Raw genomic sequence first — 27,959 nt, 5'->3', positions numbered from 1 at the left:
CTTTCACTAGGACACTTTTGCAGGGAGAAACATCTAAAAGGAGGGCCTGGTAATTGCTGATAAGTAGTTAAATGCTACTTCTACTTCCCCTCCTTTGCACCTCTTCTCTTTTGGTTGATTCTCTTGCTTAGTACTGATGCATACCTCACAGGCAAAGTATTACATACATTTTACCTGAATTGGTTGCTTTTAGCAGATGACAGTGATGTGAAAGAGTAAGAATGTTATATTTTTATGATATACTGTTATATTTTGAGCATCCTTTGGATATTGCATGGTGTCAAAATCACTTTCCATTATGTACATGAGGAAACGGTGGGGGGAGGGGGGGAGGGGGAGTCAGTTGCTTAGGGACATAATGTGTAGTCCCTGGTGATGGAAGGCCAGACTTCTTGCTCAAGGCTTGTGCTTTAGAAGAATCCTCTTCTGAATTACCTTTCTTTTGTTTAAAATTATCTGCTTTACAAATAGCTCTGTGATTATGAGACTTTGGGTTTTCACATCCTTATCATAAAATACCAAATGTTTGCTTGAGAAGGTGGGGTAGATCTAGTCTCCCTTTATCTTGCCCCTGAGCACCTTAATTATCAGTCTTGCAAAATCTAGATGTAATCTTGGTGCTAGAAGAAACTGCTGGGACTTCCCTGGTGACACAGTGGTTAAGACTCTGCCTGCCAATTCAGGGGACACAGGTTCGATCCCTGGTCCGGGAAGATCCCACATGCCGTGGAGCAACTAAGCCCGTGCGCCACAACTACTGAACCTGCGCTCTAGAGCCCCTGTGCCACAACTACTGAAGCCTGCGCACTTAGAGCCAGTGCTCCACAACAAGAGAAGCCACTGCAATGAGAACCCCGCGCATCACAACAATGAGTAGCCCCAGGGCACTGCAACTAGAGAAAGCCCACGCACAGCAACAAGACCCAACGCAGCCATAAATCAGTCAATCAATCAATCAATCAATCAATCTACTCATGCATCTTCCATTTAAAAAAAAAAAGAAGAAACTGCTTAGTGGATCTAGTTGTTTCCTTAAGTTAAGCTTTTACGCGTGAGGGATTAGAAAAGTCTGATCTAGGACCTTAATTAGTACTTTTTCTGGAAATGACTGCCATGTAAAATTTTTAAATAGGCTTTATTTTTTTTAGAAGAGTTTTAGATTTACAGAAAAATTGAAAAGATAAAACAAAGTTTCCATATACTGGCGGCACCCGGTCCCCCATTGTTAACATCTTATATGGAACATTTGTTGTAATTATTGAACCAACATTGATACATTTTTATTAACTAGAGTCCATACTTCATTCAGGTTTCCATAGTTTTTATCTAATATCCCTTTTCTGTTCCAGGATCCCACCAAGACACCACGTTACATTTAGTTGTCATGTTTCATTAGGCTCCTCTTAGCTGACCTTCCTTGTTTTTGGTGACCCTGACCATTTTGAGGAGTACTTGTCAAGTGTTTTGTAGAATGCCCCTCTATTGGAATTTGTCTGATGTTTTCCTCATAACTAGACTAGGGTTATGGGTTTTGGGGAGGAAGACCACAGAGGTAAAGTGCCATTTTCATCACATCACATCACATCAAGGGTACATACCATCAGCACGGTTTATGACTGTTGATGTTGACCTTGATCATCTGGCTGAGGTAGTGTTTGTTTGGTTTCTCCACTGTAAAGTTACTTGTCTCCTCTTGCTTTTTTTCCGTATTCTTTGGAGGGAAGTCATTATGTGCAGCCCACACTTAGGGTGTGGGGATGCTGTGTGATATTGAATAAACATATTTAAATGGCACAACAGTTTAAAAATGTACCTGGAGTTAGTGAAATTTTTGTTTTTAACAAAAACATCACTGTTTAAATAAAACATTAAGCAATGTGCCTGCATTCAGAGATTTGGTTTGGCAAAAAGTTTCAAGCTTATTTTCATTCTCAGTGTTTCAGCCTTTGCTATTGCATGGCAGCTGTTAGGTGTTCCTCTTTACCTGCTTTTTGTGTTGTCTATTTGATAGTTACTTTTGAGAAAATAATATGAAAGGGAAATATGGGAGATCATTAGTCAGAAACTCTTGAATAAAATTTGTTGATACTTTGATCTTCATCTATTGCTTTTCTGCACATGAAAATATTATTTCTAAAATTGAGGGCTTAGTTGATATGTAAATTATGATTAGAGACCAGAACAGTTCAGGACCCAAAATGATCAAGGGAAAGCACCTTGTCGGAAACCCCCATGACAATAAAGCTCTCCTTGTAGTTCCCATTTGTGTGTTTCAATTATAAGGCTTATGTTAAAATTAGATCAGAATTTCCATTGTAGACTCTCAATTTCATAGTTGTGTAACTGCCATACAAACTTGATTGTAAACAAAGGCCTTTAATGATGGGCCTGATTCGAGCAATTTAAGAAAGGGTTATTCAACTTGCAGGGTAGAAAATACATGTCTGGTTTCACATTTTAAGTTGAGAAATCGTGAAGAGAGGCTTTGATTTTAAAGAGGAACTTAAAATTCTTTTTCATATACTTTTCCAAATTTTCCACGAGGATGTATTATTTTGTAATAAGGAAACTAAATGGAAAATAATAAAATTAACTTGTTAAATCTTGGCTTATATTTTAAAAAAGAAATTTATTTATTTTTGGCTGCATTGGGTCTTCGTTGCTGCGTGCAGGCTTTCTCTGGTTGCGGCGAGTGGGGCTACTCTTCGTTGTGGTGTGTGGGCTTCTCAATGCGGTGACTTCTCGTTGCAGAGCTCGGGCTCTAGGTGCACGGGTTTCAGTAGTTGTGGCACGCGGGCTCAGTAGTTGTGGTGCACGGGCTTAGTTGCTCTGCAGCATGTGGGATCCTCCCGGACCAGGGATCCAACCTGTGTCCCCTGCATTGGCAAGCGGATTCTTAACCACTGTACCACCAGGCAAGTCCCATTGGTTTATTATATTTTAAAAGAAAGTATTATTTTGACTGCTTTCCCCAAACTGCTAGAAATTTGGAACTATTTAACTCCATTTACCTTCATTCACTTTTTGTGTTTTTGTTAAATAACTGAGTCAAGTTTAGAGAATGAAAGATAGTTATTACGTGTGTCTGTGTATATATCTTTGTAGTAAGTTGTAGTGCCAGTACTGTGAAGACGGCTCAATATTTGAGTTCCAATAGCTTGTGACTAGAAAAAAATTCTCTTTTGTCATTCACCCCTCTTGGGTTTATAAGCTACATACAGAAAATAATTAGGAAGATTGGGGAGGTCAGATTTTATAGGTCAGTGTATTTCTTTCCTAGGTCTGCTATAACAAATTACCACAAACTTCATAGTTTTAAACAACAGAAATTTATTCTCACAGTTCTGGAGGACAAAATCCCCAAATCAAATTGTCTAACAGGGTTGGTTCCCTCTGGAGACTCTGAGGAAGAATCTGTTCCATGCCTCTCTCCCAGTTTCTGGTGATTGTTGGCTGCTCTTGGCTGTTTCTTGGCTTGTGGACGCATCACTCTAATCTCTGTCTCTGCGTTCACGTGGTCTTCCCTTCTGGGTCTTCTCTGTGTTTGTGTGTCTCAAATCTTCCACTCTTTTCTCTTATAAAGACAGAGTCATTGGATTTAAGTCCTGGATGATCTCATCTGGAGATCCTTAACTTAATTGCATCTGCAAAGACCTATTTCCAAATAAGGTCATGTTCACAGGTACCAGGGGTTAGGAGTTAAACATATTCTTTCGGGTGCCACAATTCAACCCACTACAGTGAGTAAACCCCTTCCTGAATTTGCTAATAAGCACTGTAAAGCACTGTAAATTTGCTAATAAGCACTGTACTTTTACTAAGTGGAATAATAGTTATAGAATCTGACTTATATGTATATAAATGTGATTCAGAATTTAGTTGCATGTTTACTTTCTCTTCATGTGGTTTGCAATTGATGTGGCCTTCTTTCACGGTGAAATTAGGCTGTACACATGCAGGCAAGTTATAATTTGTGACTTTAAGTGGTGTGAGCAAAGTCTTGAATTCTGTGAGCATAGGCCATTTAGCTCTTGGCTTTTTAAATCTACATAGTTGGGTATTTTTGTAAGATGAATGTTTATATGGTTCTTTTTGATATGAATCATGTCTGTCTCCACTTAAAAGAGTTTAAATTTATCCAGTGATCTAGTCTGATTTAAATTTGTGTGCCACAAGGAGGGACTTTACAGAAACTACTGAGAATTGCAGGGTGGATAAATGGGATTAGATAATCAGAAGTAAGCAAGGTGATCCTTGGTGTGAATAGACAGAGCCACTTTCTGAGAAGTGCTGGCCCAGCCTCCTGGCATGTGGTTTGTTTGGAGAGACACTCTGGTGAGAGCATTCTCTCCTTCTCTCCCATTTTGAGATATGAAGGTCATGAGGAATTAAGTTCTTATTGTTATTAGGATGAAACAACAACAATATAGGCTCATTCAGGTAGTTTTTTAAAGTTTAGTTGTGCTGTAGACCCATAGCTATAATATTTGACAATGTAATTTCTAAAAGCCCCTGCCCCCATTCTCTATCCAGAAGAGTCTGTTCTTTTTTTTTTTTTTTTTTTTTGGTAGCACTTATTTCAAAAATTGTCACCTTCATTCTGCTTGTTTATGTATTGTCTCTTCCACTAAAAAGTAAGTTCTGCAAGTGCCAGAACCATGTCAGTTTTATTCTTATTCAGGACTATGTCCCAGTTTCAAAGTGGCAAAATACTTGTTGAATAAGTGAACTTAATGTATCATGGACACTTTAAAAAAATTACTTATTTAATTTATTTTAAAAATTTTTATTTGTTTATTTATTTTTGGCTGCGTTGGGTCTTCGTTGCTGTGTGCGGGCTTTCTCTAGTTGCCGTGAGCGGGGGCTACTCTTCGTTGTGGTGCGCAGGCTTCTCATTGCGGTGGCTTCTCTTGTTGTGGAGCACAGGCTCTAGGCGTGTGGGCTTCAGTAGTTGTGGCTCATGGGCTCTAGAGCGCAGGCTCAGTAGTTGTGGCACTCAGGCTTAGGTGCTCCATGGCATGTGGGATCTTCCTGGACCAGGGCTCAAACCCGTGTCCCCTGCATTGGCAGGCGGATTCTTAACCCACTGTGCCACCAGGGAAGTCCCTAAATTTTATTTATTTATTTATTTTTTATACATCAGGTTCTTATTAGTTATCTATTTTATACATATTAATGTATATATGTCAATCGCAATCTCCCAATTCATCCCACCACCACACCCCCCTTTTTAAAAATATTTATTTCTTTGGTTGTGCTGGGTCTTAGCTGTGGCAGGTGGGTTCCTTAGTTGTGGCTCACCAGCTCCTTAGTTGCAGCACGTGGGCTCCTTAGTTGTGGCATGCGAACTCTTAGTTGCGGCATGCATGTGGGATCTAGTTCCCCGGATCAAACCTGGGCCCCCTGCATTGGGAGTGCAGAGTCTTATCCACTGAACCACCAGGAAGTCCCTTATGGACACTCTTGAAATTCATACATAGAGACTTACCTCATTCCCTTTAATGGCTGTTTACTATACTGTTCTATAATGTACAGACTGTAATTCATTTAACTGTTCCCTGTTATGGACATTTAAGTTATCAATAGTTTTTCACAATAACAAACAAAGCTGCCCGAACATCTTGTTTGCGTGTATGCGTATCTGTATATGTATCTGCGGTAGCTTACGATGTTGCTTTCCTCCATTTATAGTATATTCCTATAAAACAATTTAACACATTTTAAGATGTACTATTGAAATAATTTTCAGGCATAATTGACCCTCTGTGGGACGGATCTTGGCTTAATCTCTTTGAAAGGAAGTATCATAACCGTTCTGTCCATTATGTATAGTAAGACTGGGAAGGAAAGCAACAGCCAATAGAGGATGAGATTAGAGCATCAAACTCTCTAGTAGTTTTCATTTCATTTAGAATAAAATCCAGAGTGCTTACCAAGACCTTCAAGGCTCTGCCCGCCTCCCTGTGAACTTTCTGAACTTGTTTGCTTGTTGTGTTGTAGTCATGCTGACCTCCTTGCTGGTCCTCTGACGTGTTACATATCCTCTCACCTCACTGCCTTTAACTTCGTGTCCTCTCTGCCTGGCATGGTCTGCCCCCAGGTAGCAGCATGGCTCACTCCCTCAACTGATGCAAGATTCTCTTAGATGTCACACTGTCTCTGACGCCTTCTTGGCCATCTTTTGCATTATCACATCCTCCCCTCTAGGTCCTGCTGCTGTCAGCTCCCTTGATTTTTATTCAGAGTTTTCATCATCTCTGATACATTATGTTTGTTGATTTGTTGATGGTCAACCGCCAAAAAACCGCAGGCTCTGTGAGAGCGGGGATTCCATCCTTAGCTCCTGACACATTGTAGGTACTCCATTAGCATCTGTAGATTGAGTGGGTTAGTGAGTGAACCTAAGGAAGATTCATGTGGAAGTTTTAAAAGTTTAGTAGAATGTGGGCTGGGAAAGTCATCACCCTCCTTTACTTCTGGTTTTGCTTCTATAGGCCCCTTTTCTGCTCTAGAAGAGATGAGAAATGAAAATGGGGTATAGGATATTCGTAGGTAGCAGTGGATAGAGGGGAAAGGAAGTGAAAAAGGAAGTAACAACCCAGGCTCTGGGGAGCAAAAGTTACAGCCAGAAGTGAGTTGGTCAGCTCCCTGCTTGCAGGGCAGCCTTTTGTTTCTAAGTTTGGAGAGGAAGAGAACCAATTTTCAAATGCCCATTTTGAGCTAAGCAGGGTACTGGGTACTTTACAGTGTCGTTTCACCTGCACAGTAGCCCTTTCAAATAAGAATCATTATGGTCATGTTACAAGTCAGGAAATTGAGATTTAGGAGATTAAATAACCTTCCCCAGATCACATAGGTATCATCTCAGCTTTACAGATAATAGAACTTGGTGTCAGTGATGTGATTTGCTACAAATCCTACAGCTACAAAGTAGCAGGAGCTAGGGCTTTAAGCAAACCATCCTGACTCAAGATCTGATATTCTATTGTGCCACAAACTTAAAACAAAGACATTTTCAATAGCACCTACAAATTATATTTGACACACTGTGGGAGCTAAATATGTCATAATAAAATTAGAGAGCTGGAAAGAATCTTTTAAAAGATCATGAAGAGGAAATTGCTCATTTACAGCTAAAAGCCAGGAAAGAGGTTGACTCATCCAGGAACACTCATCTAGGTGTCGAGCTGGGACTAGAATCTAGGTTTCCTCACACTCCTGTGCTCTGCTTTTATTACTAAAGGGCCTATATTTAATCTGTCTGGGTCTTTTCCCTTGGTTCCTTCTTTCATTCACATGTTTCAGATTTCAAAACCTGCAAATTAATTTTCCCTCCCACTCATGTCTCCCAGCAACCCAGTTCTTTCCACAGGTAATTGAAGTTAAATAACAGTTTCTTGTGTATCTTTCCAGAGATATTTTATGTATATAAAGCAAATATTTAAACTGTGTGTGTTTATTTAATGATGTATCATGTGGATTACTCCATATTAGCACGTGAAGTCATTCTTCTACTTCTTTTTTATTGGCTGCACATGAAGTCATTCTTCTTAATTTTTTTTTATTGGCTGCATTCATATTGAATGAATGTTTCATAATTTAACCAATTACTGAAGAACATTTTAAGTCCTTCCAGTTTTTTAAAATTAAGAACAATTCAGTAATGAATGACCTTGCACAGGTCATTTCTTTCATGCACAGGTGTATCAGTAGAATAAATTTCTAGAAGTAAAATTGCTAGATCAAAGAGTATATGTTTTTGTATTTTTTTATATTGCCATACTTAGACCTTTATTTATGTATTTTTTTAATATATTCTTTCAATCTGTGGCTTGCCTTTATTTATTTATGGCCGTGCTGCTAGGCATGTGGGATCTTAGTTCCCCTACCAGGGATCGAACCCATGCCCCCTGCAGTGGAAGGAAGTGCAGAGTCTTAACCACTGGACCGCCAGGGAAGTCCCATTAGACCTTTATTTTTTCATTCATTCATTCATTCATTTATTTATGGCTGCATTGGGTCTTTGTTGCTGTGCGCGGGCTTTCTCTAGTTATAGCGAGCGCGGGCTGCTCTTCGTTGCGATATGCGGGCTTCTCATTGCGGTGGCTTCTCTTGTTGTGGAGCACGGACTCTAGGCACGTGGGATTCAGTAATTGTGGCACATGGGCTCAGTAGTTGTGGTGCACGGGCTTAGTTGCTCCGTGGCATGTGGGATCTTCCCGGACAAGGGCTCGAACCCGTGTCCCCTGCATTGTCAGGCAGATTCTTAACCACTGCACCACCAGGGAAGTCCCTAGACCTTTATTCTTAATGTAGAAATGGAGTGTTTTCATTTTGAATAAAGCTGTTTTTAACTGTCTTTCCTATTTGGCAATAGCAGTTTACAGTTAAAAAAATAGCTTATTTTAAGAGTAATAGGATTTCTTTTTTAAACTGATGCATGCTGATGCTTTGATGTTAATATGGCAGGTTAAAGAAAATGTAATGGAAGCAGTATTGCTTTGGAGTCAGATTTGGATCTGACTGGATTTGGATCTCAGTTCCACCAACCTACTGACCTTGTGACGTTTGGCAGGTCACTTAACTGCTGAGTCTAAATGATCTTATCTGCAAAACGGGAATAGTAACACCAGCCTTATAAAGTTGTTGTCTAGAACTACCATCTTTCATTGATTCTAACTCACACATTTTTTCTCCTCTACATTTTAGTATCTCTGACATTAAGCTGCTTCATAATTAAAGATGTGCCATAGTTGTTTTGGCATTTTTTTCATTCTTGGCATATAAAATAATGATGGGCTTAGAATTGACGGCATCTTAGATTTGATGAAGTAGGGCGACTCCAAATACTCGCACAAGGGAACTGTGCTAGGGCATTTCATAAGCAGAGGAAGTTCAGTGTGATGGGGAAAGCTCAGGGTTGGGGTAGGTGTGGATGGGTGTTAGGGAGGTGGGTATGGCAATGGAAATTTTGTTCTAGGCAAACATCACAGCAGATCCACTACACAGTGGGAGGATAGTGCAAATGACTGATGGAACACAGGAGCAGATATTACCCAGAAATGTGGGTATATGGAAGTTGGAATTATGGCAACTTGTTGGTGGGTAACAGGACTTTGGCTCATGGTTGAGATTTAGGAACTGTGTATTAATTTTTGGCAGGAAGATTTTATAAAATAATGGGACTGTTGGAGAAAATATTTGCAAGTTGTATATATGATAAAGGATTTGTATGAAGAATATATTAAGAACTCTTACACTCAACAATAAAATGACAGCCCACTTTAAAAGCGGGCTAAGATTTGAATAGACATTTCTCCAAAGAGGATATACAAATGGCAAATAAGCATGTTTAAAAGATGCTCAACGTTCCATTAGGGAAATGCCAATCAAAACTGCAAAGAAAAAAAAAAAAAAAAAACTGCAAAGAAATAACTGCTTTATACTAGGATGGCTAGAATCAAAGAGACAGATGTTCAGTAACAAGTGTTGGTGGGGATATTGAGAAGTGAGAGCCCTTGAACACTGCTGATGGGAATGTAAAATGGAACAGCCACTTTGGGAAACAGTTTGGCTGTTCCTCAAAAAGTTAAACATAGAGTTACCATATGATCCAGCCATTCCACTACTAGTTATATACCCAAGAAAAACAAAAACATATGTTCACACAAAAGACTGTACATGAATGGTCATGGCAGCATTGTTCATAATAGCCAAAATGTGGAAGCAACCCGAATGTCCATTACCTGATGAATGGATAAATATAGTATGGTATATATCCATATAATGGCATATCATAAAAAGGAATGAGAAATGAAGTACTGATACATGCTACAACTTGGATGAACATTGAAAACATGCTAAGTGGAAAAAGCCAGAGACAAAAGGTCACATATTGTATGATTCCATTTATATGAAATGTCCCTAACAGGCAAGCCTATAGAGACAGAAAGTAGATTAGTCGTTTAGTGGCCATAGGAATGGGAGGGGATGGGCGAAATGGGAAATTACTGCTAATGGGTATAGGATTCCTTTTTGGGGTGGTGAAAGTGTTCTGGAATTAGATAGTGATGGCGGCTGCATAACCTTGTAAGTTAATAAAAACTATTGAATAGTCTACTTTAAATGGGTGAATTTTATGGTATGTGAATTATATCCCAATAATGCTCTTAAAAGCAAACAAACAAACAAAAATGTGGCCCTCGTTCTAGGAATGGCCTGAGTTACTTAGCAGATTATTATAAGAAAAGAGTTCAGAGTAGAAGAAACCCAATTATAAGAGCTGGAACACATGTTGATTGGGAAGGTCTATTAAAAGGGAGGAGAAATGGTGATATTGGGGTTTGGGAGTAAAATAGAAGCAGTTATCAGCATTGTAGTATCGTGCCAAGGTCAGACGAGTAACAAAGCTAACAAAGCTGAGACTCTGAATGTGGATCTTGTAACAGGTGAAAATGTTTCTTGCCTAAAGCTGATACTGGTCCTGAGGTCTGTGTGGTGGGGCTGAGCCTGCAGAGAGGACCTAAGGGACTCCAGTGTGGGGAGGACCCTGATATGGAAAGGAAGGATGCAGAGATGGGACCCAGGTTAAGCCTGGACAGTTTTGTGCCCCTAGAGGTTAGGGGCAGCCTCGTTCATCTAAAGTGTCCCACTGAGGGCAGCATAATGTTGTTTAGGCAGCCGTGGTCCACATGAGGTAGAGGTAAGAAAGGCTAACTTAACTAAGGTAATAGCTATGGGGATGGAAAAGATGGGGTGGGTGTGGAAACTCCCTAGGAGTGCAAGGTTCAGTCAAGGCAAGAACTGAAAGACACAAGACTTGTGCCTTGGTGTGAAAAAGAGAATGTCTGAGATTTACTCAGATTTCCCATGGGGATGGTGTGAGGTACATATGATACACAGGCTTATATGGCCCTCTTTGTTTAGCTATTACTCGTTCTGTGCCAGTTATCATTGTGCTTTTAAAAAATTGTTAGTTCTTATCCTTAAAACTTCCTGTAGGCTTTATATGTTATCTGTATAAGACTACAGTAATGGGGGATGAGAGCAAACAACTATTAAGTTCAAGGAAGTGAAATAAACTTTATCATGCTACATGATAGAGGCCACTGGCTTATTGTTGCTCAATGGTTTGTAAATATTATGCCAACATTAAAGGATGACTGTCTAGTTATGTAGGTAGCTCCTGAGTCAAGCTTGACTCACATGCAAATAGTTTGTATATATGAATCGTGGCTGTAGCTGTGGCAGCCCTTTCCCTCTTGTTGACAGTTTTCAAAATCACTCACTGGCATTGTGAATGGAAAATGTTGTGTGATCTTGTCTACCCCATAGGTTAGCTTTACAAGTTGTAGGGTGGTGGAGGGCAGGGAAAGTGGAAAGAGGACAACCTTTCTCTTTTCTTCTCTCCTTTTAAAGCCTGTGGGTTTGGAAGGATGAAAGCTGTGAAGAATACAGGGAGCTGGCATCATGAAATGGCGGTTTACCCCCCCGGAATAATTTTCCCTTCACAGAGTCTGAAGCTTTTCTTTTTCTTTTTGAACCGGAGGTAAAAATGTTACTGAAGGTTCATTTTGGTTTAGAATTTTGCTTTTGAAAAAGAGCAAGCATTTGCAGGGCTGGGGTGAGCTGTCTCATGCCGCAGTGTGCTCTCATTTGGACCGATAATTGTCTACCTGGTGCCTCTGGGTGAGAGCTAGGGTAAGAGTGTAGTAGTGGGGAGTTGGGGCAGAATGAGGAGGCTGGGTGTACAAGGGGTGCCCCAAGACAAGCTTTTCCTCCTTATAAGCGTAGCTTTGGCTGGCTCTGTACTCTGGGAAAGGAAACAAAACTCTTCCCATTTCTTCTTGGGCCAGATGACTCTGCTTCAGAGTCTAGACTCAGGGTTAATACTGGCTCAGGACCAAATTTCAACGGCAGTTTTTGTGGTCTGGCCTATGGACCTAAACACAGATTAGAACAGTTTTCCCCTGGGAAAATGAGCACCAAATAACTGACTTTAGAAACAAACTTTTGTAATAGAACCAGTTTGTAAGTTGACTTCGTACTGTACTTTTCTTAGTGCATACTAGACCCATTGATTTGCAAGCAGTTACTTTGCTTGAGGTATGTATATTATCGCTGAGATTGCACAGAAGTCACATGAAAGGCACATGGTGGCTTTAGACAGTCTGAGACAGCAACATTGACTGAAGACCTAAGTTTTGTTAAAAAGAAGCTAAAAGATTACAGGGTTTAGGGTAGCTTTTATTATTCTGCATTAGAGTTCTGGAGGATAAATTATGGCGATCTCTGTAATTATGCATGTTAGATTAAATGAAATACTCATTTCAATCAGGAAAAAAGTATGTACTTGAGTGAAGGAATATCAAGCATATTGGAAACACTTGACATGAAAGTAAGGGAGGGTGTTGCAGGGAACAAAGGTTCTCTGTGACTTGACAGCTGCTGTTAAAAAGTGACACCAGGAAGCACCCGACTCTGGCTCACAGCTGCCTGAAGTTGCTGTAGTCTTCTCTAGTGTTACCAGAGGAATTTGCACGGCTCCTGTTTTAGCAAACAGAGGCTCCTGATAGCTAACCGGGTCCTTATAGTGCTCTTGGAAATTAATTCCTAACTCCTCATTATGATCTTCATAATTACTGGGTTTTCCAGCAGAAAATATTTTGAGGCTCTCACTATGTTTGTGCAGAGTACCTTGCTTAATGCCAAAGAAGTTGTGAAAGGCGTGAGGTAGGCCTTGGATTCATCAAATCTAGTTGGACATATATAACAGGATTTTAACTGGAACGCTAACCTATTTTAGTTTCTCTTGAAGCCCCAAAGGCTGGGAATAAAGCAGTAGTTGCCAAGTGACTCTCATATTTCAAGGACTTGCATAGAAGGTGGCCTTAAATTGCTATTGCACATTTAGCCCATGCTTTATCTCCAGGAAGTAGAAGTGTGGAGAGTTAAGGGTTCTGAGACAAGGATGTTTTTTGGAGAGAGTTGTCAGTGTGCTGTGTGTTCTTTGTCCTTTCCCGCCTCCACACTCAGCAGAGAGGAGAGGATGCTTCTCTTAAGCCCCCTTCATTGAAGCCTAATGATGGGGGAAGCTCTAATAGAATCATTCTGAGAACTTGACATGTATCCCCAGGTGTTTGGAGAGCATAAGGATTAGTATGTGAATCTGTGGATTGATAGCAGAGAGAAAGGAAGAGGGCTGTTTAGTTAGCAATATGCACTTTGAAAGACAGTAGGTTTCCCTGAGTTTCTGGATGAAACCAGCTTAAAAAGCCTTCTAAAAAGAGACACTGTGCATGGCTACCTAGAAGATGCTGTGAATCGGGAGGTGCCCATGGGAACCCCAAGGATTGAGAGTTGGAAGTGTAAATGGCCAGGACTCACTCATGTCCTGGGAATTGCACGTGGAGGGTCTCACTGGTGTACTCTTCCAGGAAGCCTGTAGGCCCTCATGAGAAAGTTAGCATGGACATCAGATTTCATTGGTGTGGTCTTTTCAACCCCCCTTACTTCTCCCCACTCCTTCAGCTCTAGCCCTTAAGGAGCCAGAGCAGAGGCAGCCTTGCTGGGGGTAGAAAAGATGCATAATAAGATGGGGAAAGAGAGAAGATGACTGGTCTTAACTATCCCCCCACCCCTGTCCAATCGCAGACGTCTCAGCTCTGTGTAGAAAGGGGAGAAAGAAACTTTAATTTAGATGAGTATTGACTAATGCAATTAAGACGCTGTACTAGAAATCTTAATTATTATGTTTTTTCTTTTTTTTCAGTTTTTTAAAATTGAAGTATAGTTGATTTACAATGCTGTGCCAATCTCTGCTGTACAGCAAAGTGACTCAGTTATACACATACATACATTCTTTTTTAATATTTTTTTCCATTATGGTTTATCACAGGATATTGAATATAGTTCCCTGTGCTATACATTAGAACCTTATTTATCCATTCTAAATGTAATAGTTTGCATCTACCAACCCCAAACTCCCAGTCCATCCCTCTCTTTACCCCCCTCCCCCCTCCGCCTTGGCAACCACAAGTCTGATCTCTGTGTCTGTGAGTCTGTTTCTGTTTTGTAGATAGGTTCCTTTGTGCCATATTTTAGCTTACACATATAATTGATATCATATGGTATTTGTCTCTCTTTCTTACTTCACTTAGTATGATAATCTCTAGTTGTATCCATGTTGCTGCAAATGGCATTATTTCATTCTTTTTTTTATGGCTGAGTAGTATTCCATTGTATATATGTACCACATCTTTTTTATCCATTCATTTGTCGATGGACATTTAGGTTTGTTTCTATGTTTATTTGCATTTGTTATTTGTAGACTTTTTAATGATGGCCATTCTGACCTGTGTGAGGTGGTACCTCATTGTGGTTTTGATTTGCATTTCTCTAATAATTAGTGACATTGAGCATCTTTTCATGTGCCTACTAGCCATCTGTATAGACATCTTAATTATTGAAATCACAATATTCTTGGGGTTGAAAGTAATTGAACAACTATTTATAATTGAAGAATGATTGGAAAAAATTAGGAGATTTGCCTTAGATTTCATTCAGGTGCAAGGAAGAACTTGCGCACAGAAGGGCTTTGAAGGAACGTTTTATGCTTATAACCTGTTGAGTTTATTAGCTCAGTGTTTCATTTATATCTTCATATATACACATACACGAAAAGATGAGCAATTATAAAGGAAATTTTAAGTACCAATTACATGGTATACGTAAAGCTTGATATACGTATTTTCCAAATCACAACTTTTAATGATAAGGTAGAATATTTGAAGTTGGGAAAACCCAGACTATCATCACCTTAAGGGTAAGAGGAATTCAGAGCACACCGAGATCATTTTCTGGTTGGAGTACTGGAGGCCTTGCAAAGAAAGTAAGATGTGGTTTGGGCTTCATTAGCTATAACTTAAGGCTTACTGTGTATCATAGGCTGTGCTGTAAAAATACTCCACATACATTATTTTTACTTTTTACAACAATCCGGCAAGGTTAGTATTATTTCCATCTTACAGACAAGGAAACTGAGGTTCAGGCAGATTAAATGAGGTGCTCCAGTTTCCCGCATCTGGTAAAGGTGGTAGAGTTGTATCCTGGTCGGTGACTCACACTTCAGGCTCTTCCCACTTCACTCTGCTGCCTCCCTGGCGGCTGCACACCAAGATCCAGTGGTGGAATGGGCCGGGATAAGCAGGAAGAGGAGTGGTGCACACACAGCATCACTGGTGATTGCAGCTGTTCAGTCCCTCGGGGCAACTCTGTGAGCAGCCCTAACCCTTCACCATCCCCCTTCCTTGTGCCCGCTTTCTGCCTTCTGGGCTTCCTTTTCCATTATCCTTCAGTGCCACATCTGAAGTGGACACTGGAATATGCCCTCCTTAAATTAGCCCTGTTCTCACTCTTTTCTGTTGAGAAAATGGGCTTTAGAGATGTTAATCAAACTAAGAGGAAGTAGAATGGCATCTGTGTTTGAATTTCAGTTCTCTCAAACTCCGTAGCCCATACGTTTTCTTCTCATCCTGCTGCTTCTAGTGAAGACTTTATAAATGCATGTATTAATAGAAAGCAAGCCCTCCTAAAACCTCATGTTTGGGTTTATTTGATCATAATTTAAAAAACAATACAGGTTTTGTGGCTAGAAATAATAATAGGAAAATACTGACTTAAAGTGGAGAGGAGCCAGAGAACCACAGAATTTTGTGTCTAGAATGTTTCATGACCTGGGTTCTGTGTGTCGCTTGGGGGAAAAGGGAGAGGTGACCAGGATCTCAAGAAAGGTAAGAAAGGAACATGAAGTTGTTAGTCTTGGTTTTCCTTGTTCTTTATTTTTCATGGTACTTTTACTCCTTATTTACAGGCCAATAAAGGAATGAAAGATTTGAAATTTTATGAATTATATTAAATAGCAGGAATTCTGAAACATTCATGAGGATAAGAGCTGAACTTAAATTGTAGTTCTTCTCCTTATTAGCTGTGTGACCTGGAAGAGGTAACATAATTCTGTGCCTCATTTAAAAAAAAAATCTGTTAAGAGGGAAATATATATCTAAAGGATCATTGTGAAAATTAATTGGGAAAATTTTATATGTATCAGTTATAAACTGCTTGTCACATAACAAATGCTCTATAAATGATGACTCCTGTTACTGTGATGGAGAATATTTCATTTGTTTAAAATGGGAGCAGTGGAAGCAGGAGTGGAGGAGTGTATGAGTGTGCTTTAACTCCGGAGAGTCAGGGTGAGTAGAGCGGAAGGAACATTGGCCAAAAGCCTGGAAACCTTGCTTTTAGTGCTGGATCTGCCGGTGATTTGCTCTTTAAACGTTAGGCAAGTCACTCTACCTCTGACAAAAATCTCTGTCCTCATGGATCTTATATTCTAGTCGGGTTGGGGGAAGCATGGACAATCAAAGTGAAAAAGTAAAACATAAAGAGAACTGCAAAATAGTCTGGCCAAGAAAAAAAATTCAAGTTTCTAGGTGAGTTAGTTGGTCTTGAGTAGAGTGAGGTGAAAGCTCAGGACTAAAAAGGATCCAGTATATTCTTCCCTTGATTTGACCCTTCCTGTAGTATTTAATGTGCTACCACCAGATTTAAATTTTTTAAAATAATATATGCAAAAGTAGAGAGAATAGTATAATATACACTCGTATACACATTACCCAGATTCAGTAGTTGTCAAGGTTTTCCCATACTGTTTAACCAGTTTCCTTCCTCTGCTCTCTCCCTTTCCCCTCTTCTTTCTGCACCCTATGTGTTCAGAGGACTCCTAAGAATCGTGCTGTGCTCAGAAATGCCCTGTCATTTGTTTACAGCTCCCCAGTGGCACCTTAGGTCTAACCTCCTGTCCTTTTTATATGCGAGGGTGGTGGACTTTAACCAGTGAGCTGGATTTACTGAGTTTCCCAGAATCTCCAGTAAATTACCCAACCCAAAGTGTAGACCAGGCACCGCTCTGTGGCAGTGCTTGGGAACTACACTTTCACCAGCAGCTCGGTGTCTGGAGAGAGTGACTTGTCTCTCCTGCCCACTAAATGCAGAAGTTGCCTCAGCTTATTCTCTTTCCTCCCTGGGCTCCTCCTTATCTTCCTTAAGGCAACTTCTTTGAATGGGAAGAGAACGTAGTGGCAATTCTCTTAAGCCAAGCGGAGCTCCTGTTGTGCAACCTGGTGGCATATATGCAGGAATAACATTCCCAGCTATCACTATTCTGTTACTGAGAGCTTTGGACAACCCTACTCAGACCAGAGTTTATCAGGGAAAGTCTCCCTGTCTGAATGGGACGGCTTCCCTAATCTTAAACTTTTCTCCATAAATCCTAACAACCTTAAAGAGACTTAGGTCCACATTTGCCCTTCTTACTACCTGGAAGGCATCCCACTCATTGAAAGGAGGCATTCCATTTCTTTCTGGCTGAGATTCTTCTCCATGCATCCTTTCCTGTGTTTTCAGGAAAGCACATTACTTTCTCCACCCCCAACCCTCATTACCCCTTTCAGTGGACTGAACTCTTGTCCACTGTGCTTTCCTGCCCTTGCCTGAGCCTCTACTGTCTTCCACAATGCAGTGCTGTGTTTTGGTTTTTTTTTCTTGCTTTCTGCTACAAAATATCCTTTCTGGGCTGTGGTTGGTAACTTTTTTCAATTTCAGGAGAGAGACTGTTTTCAGGCAAATTGCTGGGGCTCTATGTTTATAAGTGAATTGTACACATAGTTCCTATGTATGACTGCAGTATTAACTGCTTAAATTTTGTTGCCTTCTGAACAAGCATGTTAGTCGCATTTCATGCTGTTTCTGTTCTTTGGCCAATACGATTAATACTCCCCATTCCCCTTGCCCCCAATCACAGCACAGTTGCTAGATGTGTAAAAAGCAGTGGGTTCTGTGAAAGTAAGGACCTTGTCCCTGGGATGCCCCATAAATAATTGTTGAACAAATGCATGAAACCAAGAGCAAGAGCAATCAGCAGAAGGGTTTCAGGTCGTGAAAAATAACACTTTGAATGGTGAGCAACACACATCAAACTGGAGGGCTTTGTGAACTGTGTAAAGAAAGGGCTGAATCCTATAAGCAGTGGGGAACCATTCATGCATTTTATAGAGGTATAATTTGTATATGTACAAAAAAGTGCACACATCTTAAATGTGCTGCTTGATGAGTTTTTACATATGTATATACTTGTGTAATTACTGCTCAGACCCAAAAAATATTTCCAGAACTCCAGATGGGGAGCTTTTATCTTGATACACAACATTTTGGATACCAAGTTTGGTCTGTGGTATAACTAGGATTGGAATTATAACAGCTGTTCCTGGTATTAGCACATCTTTTTACTTGAATAAAAATGTTAGTTCATACCATTTTATTACATGACAAAAACAATACACTGACTAACATTTATTAATCATCAGCATGTCTTGGCGCTTTATATTCATTACTTCATTTTATCTGTTCCATGGGGTTTTGTTACTATCCTGTTTTACAGATGCTGAAGGTTAAAGAGGTAAAGTAACTTGCCTTAGGTTCCACAGCTAGAAGGTAGCAGAGTTAGAATTAAATCCAGGACTGCCCATCATCAGAGACTGATTTCTTGTTGGTGATCTGCTGCCTCAAATATCTGGGGCCCAGGTTTAAGTAAAAAAATGTTATGTCTTTGTGGTAGGAGGTAATGGTTATCTTTCTTAGCTGCACACGATGGTTGCTGTTTTTAGGCACATTATAACCTGTGGCTTATTAGAATGGTGAGAGGGAAAGGGATCTTTGATTCTGTGACAGTCAGGCCTCAGAGTAATGTTCCTTAAGATGGATCTTTATGAGGGAGGATGATGCTCTCAGTGAGGATGGCTCTTTAAAATCTATATGTAGCAAGGTCTCTACAAATTGTGAAAATAGGACACAACAAAGATGAAATGTAGACCTAAATATCCAGAAATTCCAACAATTAATTTGTCTTAAAAATTAATGAGTGGAGGGCTTCCCTGGTGGCGCAGTGGTTGAGAGTCTGCCTGCTAGTGCAGGGCACACGGGTTCGAGCCCTGGCCTGGGAGGATCCCACATGCCGCGGAGCGGCTGGGCCCGTGAGCCACAATTACTGAGCCTGCGCGTCTGGAGCCTGTGCTCCGCAACAAGAGAGGCCGTGATGGTGAGAGGCCCGCGCACGGCGCTGAGGAGTGGCCCCCGCTTGCCGCAACTGGAGAGGGCCCTCGCACAGAAACGAAGACCCAGCACAGCCATAAATAAATAAAAAAAAAAAAAAAAAAAAAAGAGTATCTACACATTTAAAAGTTAACATTTAAAAAAAAAAATTAATGACTGGAATAAATGCATGCCAGTGTTAGTGAAGTGGCAAAATTCTTACAACATTAAGACTGTATTTCAAGAGCTAAGACATCCAAAGAAAATATGAAACTTCCACAGTCACAGAAAGGAAAAACAGTTTATTTTAATTGCCCTCAAAGTTGCTTAAACCAACAATCCTCTATACGTGTTATTTTTTTAAATTTGGTATCACAATCCAAAAAGCCCATCACATTGAAAGAGTTCTAGCTATTATACATGACTTGGACATTTGAAAAAATATATTTAATATTTGTCCATTGTGTTTTCAGACAACGTGGGAGGGACATTTTGGCACATTTAGGCATAACTTGGGAGTAGTCAATGAAACTTAGGTTTTACAAGAAGAAAGCATGGCAAGAAGTGTCAAGATTACTATGGAGAAACATGTTTCAGGAAACTAATCTTAAGATATAAATAGCATGCTTTATCCAGCTTGCTTGGTGAAAGACTGCTGTTTTGTGTTGTTTAGAGTAGTGGATACAAAGAATATTGTTATTGCCAGTTGTATTTACTTTTTGAAGAGGTGTGGGTGCCAGAAAGTCAGTTCAGGATTGTTTTGATATCTGTGTATTTTTGAATGGGGATGGGGTGGTGATGGAGATGGCTTTCTACTCAAAGCTGCTCCTGTTGGTAAATGTTTTTGTTTTCAATAGACGTTGTTTAATAAATCATGCATTTAAATGAAGCCATCAAAAGGGAAATAGGATTATGGATACCAAATTCTGTAATTAAAGCTAATCCAAAAATATAAATAAAAAATAGAAAGTGTCATTCACAAATAAAATAAATATGTAGAGTCATGGTAGCAAGCAGATCAGTCTCCCTCCCGCCGCCAAACCAGGAGTTTCTTTGCTGCCCTGGTCAGAGTGCCTACTTCTGAGTAGCTTTCTGGTGTTTGCACAGCTCACCATGCAGGGGTTGTCACTTAAGAATGATGTGTCTCTGGAGCCAGCAGGTCCAGCTTCCAGGAGCCCTTGCCTGAAGAATGACTGAACACCTTTGGTGCTCCTTCCTAGCATTAAGCTGCCTTCTTCCAAGTCATCCCTCAGATTTTGTAATGAGCTAGTGGCAAAATAGGCTGTGAGGAAGTCAGTCAAGAGGGAGAGAGCGAAGGAGATACTCAGAACTGATGTCAGTATCCTAGTTAGTGCCCTTCTGTATGAAGGGGGAAATAAGTTGTCTTTCAGATTCTTGTTTCTGTTTTCTTTCTAAAACCTTTAAAAAAAGATTGAAATGTAACATATAAACATTAAGTGGTTCGCTAAGACTCTTCCCTTCTTACTCTGCTACCTTAACTGTCCTCCTTCTGGTGGTGATATCATAAGATAATAGTTGGGTGGCTTTGCTAACAGAAGAAGAAATAGAAGTTAAGATGAAAAACTAACAAAAGTATTAGTGGAAGAATAAGTTAGAGATCCACAAAGATGAAAAAAAATCCTGAAATCATTTCCTTAGGATAATACACAAGGCAGCTGAAAGGGAACTCTAAGACAAGGTGTGCGAAAAGTGGAGAAAAGAAGATGAGGCATTGAATCAGGCAGACTTCGTGTTATCCTATTTGTTTCAAACTACTTTGTTCTAAGGACTGATGCCTGCCATCGGGTTGCAGATAGACCTGAATTATAGCTTACTGTGTTTTTCTAGTTTTTCTGGAATTTGAGATCTAGAGTCTTAGGTGTATATAAGTTAATTATGAAAAGAAAAACTGCAGTAGATCTTTTACAGTCTTCTTGCATATTTCAGATGAAAATTCAGAGATATTTAGTACCCTTTCTCTACTTGAAACCTGCTCTGAATAGACTTCATTTAATGGGGAATTAACATAGTAGGATAAACCTTAATACAATGAAAATATTTTGATTAATTCTGGATAAAGTTACATTGGTACTTGGGCAAGTAAACATAAATTTTAAAATAAGGTTCTTTTTCTTACAGTCCTATTTTGTAACGGATTATGATCCAACCATCGAGGATTCCTACACAAAGCAGTGCGTGATAGATGACCGGGCAGCCCGGCTAGATAGTAAGTAATCTTCCTTTATTTGATGGTTCACGTAACATATTTTTAAAAGTAAGCTTTGATGTTTTGCTAGTTAAATACTACAATTGAAATGTTAGATGATCTTGAATATAAGCCCATCTCTTTCATTAGTTTTGGTTGATGAATCTGCATATTAGGCAATTTAAATATTCCTCAGTAAATGTTATGTAAAACAGTAATTGGATTGAGCTTGTTCTGGTGAAATTGGTCACGTCACTGTAACTTGCTGAAGTTGTGTTTGTTGGGACATTTGGAAAAAACATGAGGTTTTGGCTCTTCCTACCTTTTGATGAAGGCTGAAACGGGTGAAGTAAATATAGAAAAGCTTCAATATTTGCTAACTTGCTTAGAGTTTATAGCACAGAGGCCTTAGCAAATAGTGTTTTGTGCTTGGCTAAACTTTCCACCCCTCCACAAAAGAAAGCCCTGTTCTTTTAACTTGTATGATTCTTTTATTCACAGAGATCAAGAAATACATTAGCATCTGTACATTCAGTATGGTATTTGGGGGGTGGGGTGGACCAGCATTTCTTTCTTGAATTTACAGGTATCTTTTTCAGTTCTTTTCATGGAGGAGGTAAACATCAAGAGACTTCAGAGGTTATCTGACTGTCTGCCTAGATGTATTTGATATTCTTAACCTTGTAATTGCTATGCTAATATATTCTAACTACAAAATCAATCTACACTGATGAAGATAACTCTGAAACTGTCTGCCATTAGAATATATTTGTCTTTAGCATTGAATAAAGTACTAAAAGGAGAATGCCATTTTTTAAATTATACTAAGTATGATGTACTCCAGAGGACCCAGTTTAACTGGGCCTGCCCTTGTGAGGAAGCCATTTTTGTAAGATGAATATACGAACATAATTACATTTCTTGTTTTTTCTTTAGTTCTGGATACAGCGGGACAAGAGGAGTTTGGAGCTATGAGAGAACAGTATATGAGAACTGGCGAGGGTTTCCTGTTGGTCTTTTCAGTCACAGATAGAGGCAGGTTTGTATCAATATTCAATTGTAGGTCTCCTGTTCATGTCTAGATCACTATTTCATTGAATTTGCATTCTTGTTTTTATAGAAAAAGGAAAAGTAATAAAGTAGTAAATGGAGCACGGGACTCTGAATTCTGATAGTTGACCAAATTGATTAATTTGTTTTTGTGTTTTTAGTTTTGAAGAAATCTATAAGTTTCAAAGACAGATTCTCAGAGTAAAGGATCGTGATGAGTTTCCAATGATTTTAATTGGTAATAAAGCAGATCTGGATCATCAGAGACAGGTGAGAAGGAATTTTGCTATTGGGAAGCCAATTATTTGTAATCATGTAAGTGAACAGATATGTTTAATGAGAAAGTGCCATGATCAAAAACACTGTGCTGAGTGTGGCACACTGGATTTTATAGAGGTCCTATAATAAGTGACAAATAAAAAGGAAGTAGATTTGGGGACATTACATTTTTACGTATTATACAGAACTTCAGTGGACTCTATAAGCCTGCAAGTATTTGCACCAGCTCCATTCACATGTTGTAATTTCTTAGGTAACACCCACAGCTCTAATTTAGTTAGATACTCTTAAACTTACCTGTAATTCAGTATTAATGTTAAATTACCTCATTTAGAGAATGACTTTGATTTAAATTACAGTATTTGGATTTTTCCTAAGTCCCATTAATGACTGAATTTTCTGTTAATTCTTCACACATGGGCAGCTCTAACACCAGTAACCTGCAGGAAAATAATATTTTTAGTATTTAGTTGCAGGCTTGTTTATACTCACTTGTTCTTCACCCACTTATTTCACATTTAATTTAAAAACATTTTGGTAAATATTGGCCTCATCTTTTTGTGGGGGGGGAACAAGATCAGATATAAATTAATGGAGGCTCTACATTATTTGGGGGTTCTTTTGGTGTCTTCATTTCTTTTAGGTCTTTAGTCTCTATCCCACATCTGGAATACAATTGTTTAAATACTTAATTTTTGCCGGTATTTAAGTTATCTTTTGTTTTTATATAACCTTGTGTTAACAGATTTTTGTGTTAACAGATTTTGATTGAAAGTGCAAACATCAGGAAAAATTGGTTGATAAACAGCATTGAGGATAGCCTTCCATTTTGTAGTTAACTATTATTTAAAACATAATCTTTGATTTGTGTGCTCTATTTGTAAAGTTTTGTTGACGGTATACCAAGTTTAAAGCATGAACTTAAGAGAATGATATTGTTCTAATGCTAAGGTTTAGAAATGGTTACCTGATGTAGAATGAATTTTACTGTCAGACCTCTTTCAAATCTGAATTATTATAAACTTAAGGTGAAAACATTCAATCTTCATTTCAAACCAGTATAAGCTGTTGGAAGTAATTTAGGATATGACATTGCTCACATCTGAAAACCTGGAGTAGACAGTCCATCTTTTTTTTTTTTTTTTTTCTCATTTATATTTTATTTTTTGGGGACCATTTCCTTCAGTGTTTCTGAATCTAATTATGTTTGTTAAATATTGCCCAGTAGAACCTTTTTACTGCTCTTCTCAGGCCTTTCTAGTACTAGAAACACTTTTAGATGTCATTGGATCTGGGGAATAATGGCAAAGTAACTCTGCAGGGAGCAAGCAGTTCTTGCCCTATCTAATGCTAGTTAGATATGTTTCCTGCCGGGATTTTTCTCAAACTTTTTTGTGGTGGTAACTCCAGTAAAGGAATAAGTGGTAGGCCTGGGGTGAGGTGGGAGTCTTCTATAGTTTAGGCAAGATTAGGGAGAACAGAGGAAAGGGAGTATGTCCACCAGAACTAAACAAGTCTTGCTATGATTAGCTTGTGGGCAAGGGGTCTGTATGAGTTACTTTTAAGTCATTTATATATTGAAGATTGCCAGTATTTGGAGTGTGGTTTCCATCTGTCTGCAGATATTAACATATTGTGGCACTTTGGCTTTGTTTTTACCATAGATTTATAAATTTTTCATCTAAGTTTTTTTCTTTTTATAAAAGTAATAGATTTCAGAGTAAAATAAGAACAAGGTGGTAAAAGAAGCAATATAGGGGATGATAAGTTTAATATTTCCATCCCCTTAAAGGTAGGCAGTTAGCTTGGAGTAAGTTCTTAATTTCTCTGCTTTAAAACATATACATAGACATTAAGTACTATGTACATGCTGAAAAGTTGAAATGTATATGTATCCAAGGGAGAAAAGCAAATGGCTGAAAACTGACTGCTTAGTTTTCTGCTCATTCCTATAGATTCTCCTCTCTGAAGGATAGGCACAAAGAAACATTTTATTCCTCCCATGCTTTGTCTTCTCTTTTCTAGGTTCCTTCACCCTGCACTCAGGCGTAAAAGTCATCATCATTACTCTTATGTGAGAGCCTTTAGTGCTGGCTGGAAATCCTACTACGTTTCTCTAGTCTATTCATTTCCCACTTGTTTGGATGATTATTACTTACTTTCTATTTTTAAATTAATAACACTTTCTTCCCCTTCCTCATCCTCAGCAGATTGATGATGAGTGGTATTTTCCTATTTCACTGAGAAATTTTTACATGTTCCCACCTCCACATGCGCTAACCTAAGGGCACATATGCCCCATTAATTCTGCTTCCTCCCACTTGCATGGATAAACTTCACCTCCCTGACCAGCCTCTCAGATAGGCACTGAAGCCTGTCCGTTCCTCCTCATGGGCATCACCCCAGCAATTGTTCCATCCAGGTGTTCCATTTCTCTCCTGCATGATTATTCCCATCAGCATGCGACATGCTACAATGCTCTCACCTTTAAAACAAAAAGTAATAACCACAGCAAAAGCTAATCGCACATTCCTCTCCGAGAACCTTTTTTGCTGCTCCTCCTAGTAAGCAAAACTCCTTAGAAGCGTTATCTATGCTCGCTCTCTACTTCCTTTCCTTTCTTTTTCTTGTTTGCACTGACTGCAGGCATGTAGCACCCGGTCAAGGTCACCACTTGCGCAGATGTAACATTTGACACAGTTGCCCACACTTTCCTTTTTGAAACACTTTGGTTACTTAGCTCTGGAACACCATTCCCTATGCATCCTCGCCCCTCCCACCTCCTTTTTTTGGTACTTCCTTGTCTTTCTCAGGTGTCTTAGGGCTCAGGCACACTCTCTTTGTACATTCTGTGCCCTGGATGTACAACGACAAACATGCCTTACCCCTCCAAACCTTGAGGGCCATACTTGGTGCAGTTGAAATTGAGATGCTGTACTAAAGGTTTTTACCTTTTAAAAGTCTCTTCAGAATTAAAGATTATGTTCTGTAATGCCTCGGCACCCTTTCTTGCTCTACCAACTGATCCTGGAGAGGCCACCGGCCCCTCATAATAACTTCTTCCACTTGTTTGGAAATGCTGACTTTTTGGTCATCTCTTTAGGTCAGTGACCAGTCTGGCTTCCTCTTAGTTGCTGATCAGCTTGTTCTTTTCTGCCTTTGTCTTAGGCTCTACCCTTTGGACTTTCTCTAGCTTCTAGCCCGTTTTCTTTTACATAGCAAATGCCAGTTCCCCATGTTCTTTGAATTTGTGGGTCAGCCCTGGGCATTCCTACTACTGCTCCTGAGATTCTGAACACATCAGGGAGGGGAGATCAGCCAGAAGAGGCTTTGCCTATTTCCTTTTGACTTCTGTATCTCTGTGGACTTGCTTCATCCACCCACCTATTCATCCAATTTTTTATAGAACACTTTCTAGGCACTTACGACAGAGCAGTAGAAAAAACAAGGTCACCGAAATAAAAAGAGATCTGTAGAATTTGAATGGCAGTGTTACCACATACCTGGGCCCTTAGAGATACATTGATCATTTTGTTTATCCTGTCAGAGGTATAGGAAGAAAATATGGGTAAATGATTTACTTGCCCTTGCTAAAATGTAAACGTAGGTAAATATGACAACATATTGATTCTGAAATTTCATACAGCAGCTGTGTGTGAGCTTGGACTGTGGACTTCATGATAGCTCTGGTTTCAAGTTCCTTGTCCTTGACTCAGCCTCGTCTAGAAATCAATGGTTTTTTGCCTTTTTAAAAAAAATTTGTTTTTGCTTTTTTGATTTTTACCTCTCCTGGCTTGCCTCAGTTTCTCCCTTTCCTGTCCCCCTCGTTAGGTACTTAATTTCTACTGGCCACCATTAATTCCAGAAAGGAGCCCATTACACTTATAACAATAGATTACTTAAGTGTATTAATCCCCACTCCTCTTTATCTGTCAGTACCTTGACCACAACATGCCCTGCAGCCTCCCACGAAAAAGAACCCCCTCCAACAATAGAGTAAGGGTCTTCTCTGGCCTTACCTGTTTGTGCCTTGTCTGCATCTAAAAGATTTGTAAGCGCCATGACGGCTTCTCAGTTTTGACCACTTAGTTTTGTTCATGTTTTGTCCTTAGCACAGAGAACAAAGGTATGCACTCAATATACAGTTGCTGAATGAATGAGTCAAGGCATCAGTGAATCAAGATGTGGTATTAATATGATGACTCTTTCTACATAATAGATATTTTTGAAAAACAAAACAAGTTTTGCTTCTGTAAACTTAGGTTATTCATTAACTCGACACATCCCTAAGTGACTATTGCAGATGTTGTACTCTATTCCTATTAAACTTAGTTTGTTTAATAAAATTGCTCTCATCATTCCCATTTTGCTCTTCTCTATTTAGAAATACGTAGTATTAGATAAACTCATGTTATTATGGATTTTCACAAATATTCATTTGTGCCTTAGAACCGAGTCCCACTGGAGGTTCCCAAATGTAAATCTGAATTTCTTGTATCAGGTTCACCTTTGTTGTTTAAAACAAAAACATTTCTGGTAGCACTCAGACCTACTAAACCAGAATATCCAGGCTTAGGATTTGGTATCTTTGTAAAATTCTCTGGGTTGGGGAACCTCTAGGAAATCCTTGTTTGTGTAGCTTTCAATCTTCTGTTGATTTCTGGCTTCACAATGTTTTGGCTTTGGTACATGTGGTGTTCTTTTTGTCATATTTTTTTCCTTTGGTGGTAGTGATGCTATTTTTACTTCTTGTTAAAAGTATGCTACACCAGTGAGCTCATAAGCAGCTTTATGTGTGGTTAGAGATTTCTTGACCAGAAATGTGTGTATGAACTTTGCTGACCTCGATTCCTGGAAGACTGATGTGAGACCATGCTTTAAAAATAAATAAATGAAGCACATAAACAGTCTTAGCCGTGGGATTGTTTTATCATCTAGACCATTAATTCATTAATTTTTCTTAATTGTATAAAGATAGGTCATTTGCTGTTTCCCTCTGGCCGAATTACATTATGTAGGTGGGATAGGGCAAGGTAGCTTTCTAAAGAATAATTGAGCAGAAATACAAAGAACAAAATTCTTAAGGACATATATTTCCCTCCCCCAATCAAATTACTTTATATTAGTAAAGTAAGTAATTTATTAAGATTGACATGTCACAAAAATTTATTTTTACTTTTCTTCTTTTATATCTCTTTTCTTTTACTTCAAGATGTACTTATCTGGTCATACTCTATTTCCTTAACATATATTTATTAAATAACTACTATGTGCT

At 39.2% G+C, this 27,959-nt stretch overlaps 1 protein-coding gene across 2 annotated transcripts in view; it reads left to right on the top strand.

The window, feature by feature from the left end:
- RRAS2 (RAS related 2) overlaps positions 1 to 27,959 on the top strand; it is a 69,660-nt gene that overhangs the window by 32,801 nt on the left and 8,900 nt on the right. For both annotated transcript variants that reach the window (XM_061203055.1, XM_061203056.1), the window contains exons 2-4: positions 21,289 to 21,376; positions 22,292 to 22,394; positions 22,567 to 22,675. In XM_061203055.1, the coding sequence (XP_061059038.1) occupies positions 21,289 to 21,376; positions 22,292 to 22,394; positions 22,567 to 22,675 (300 nt within the window). The remainder of the gene's footprint in view (positions 1 to 21,288; positions 21,377 to 22,291; positions 22,395 to 22,566; positions 22,676 to 27,959) is intronic.

This window comes from Eubalaena glacialis, chromosome 10 (genome assembly GCF_028564815.1).
Source record: "Eubalaena glacialis isolate mEubGla1 chromosome 10, mEubGla1.1.hap2.+ XY, whole genome shotgun sequence".
Lineage (NCBI taxonomy): Eukaryota > Metazoa > Chordata > Mammalia > Artiodactyla > Balaenidae > Eubalaena > Eubalaena glacialis.
Note: the sequence above shows the minus strand (reverse complement) of the source record. Positions and strands in the feature narration are given on the sequence as shown.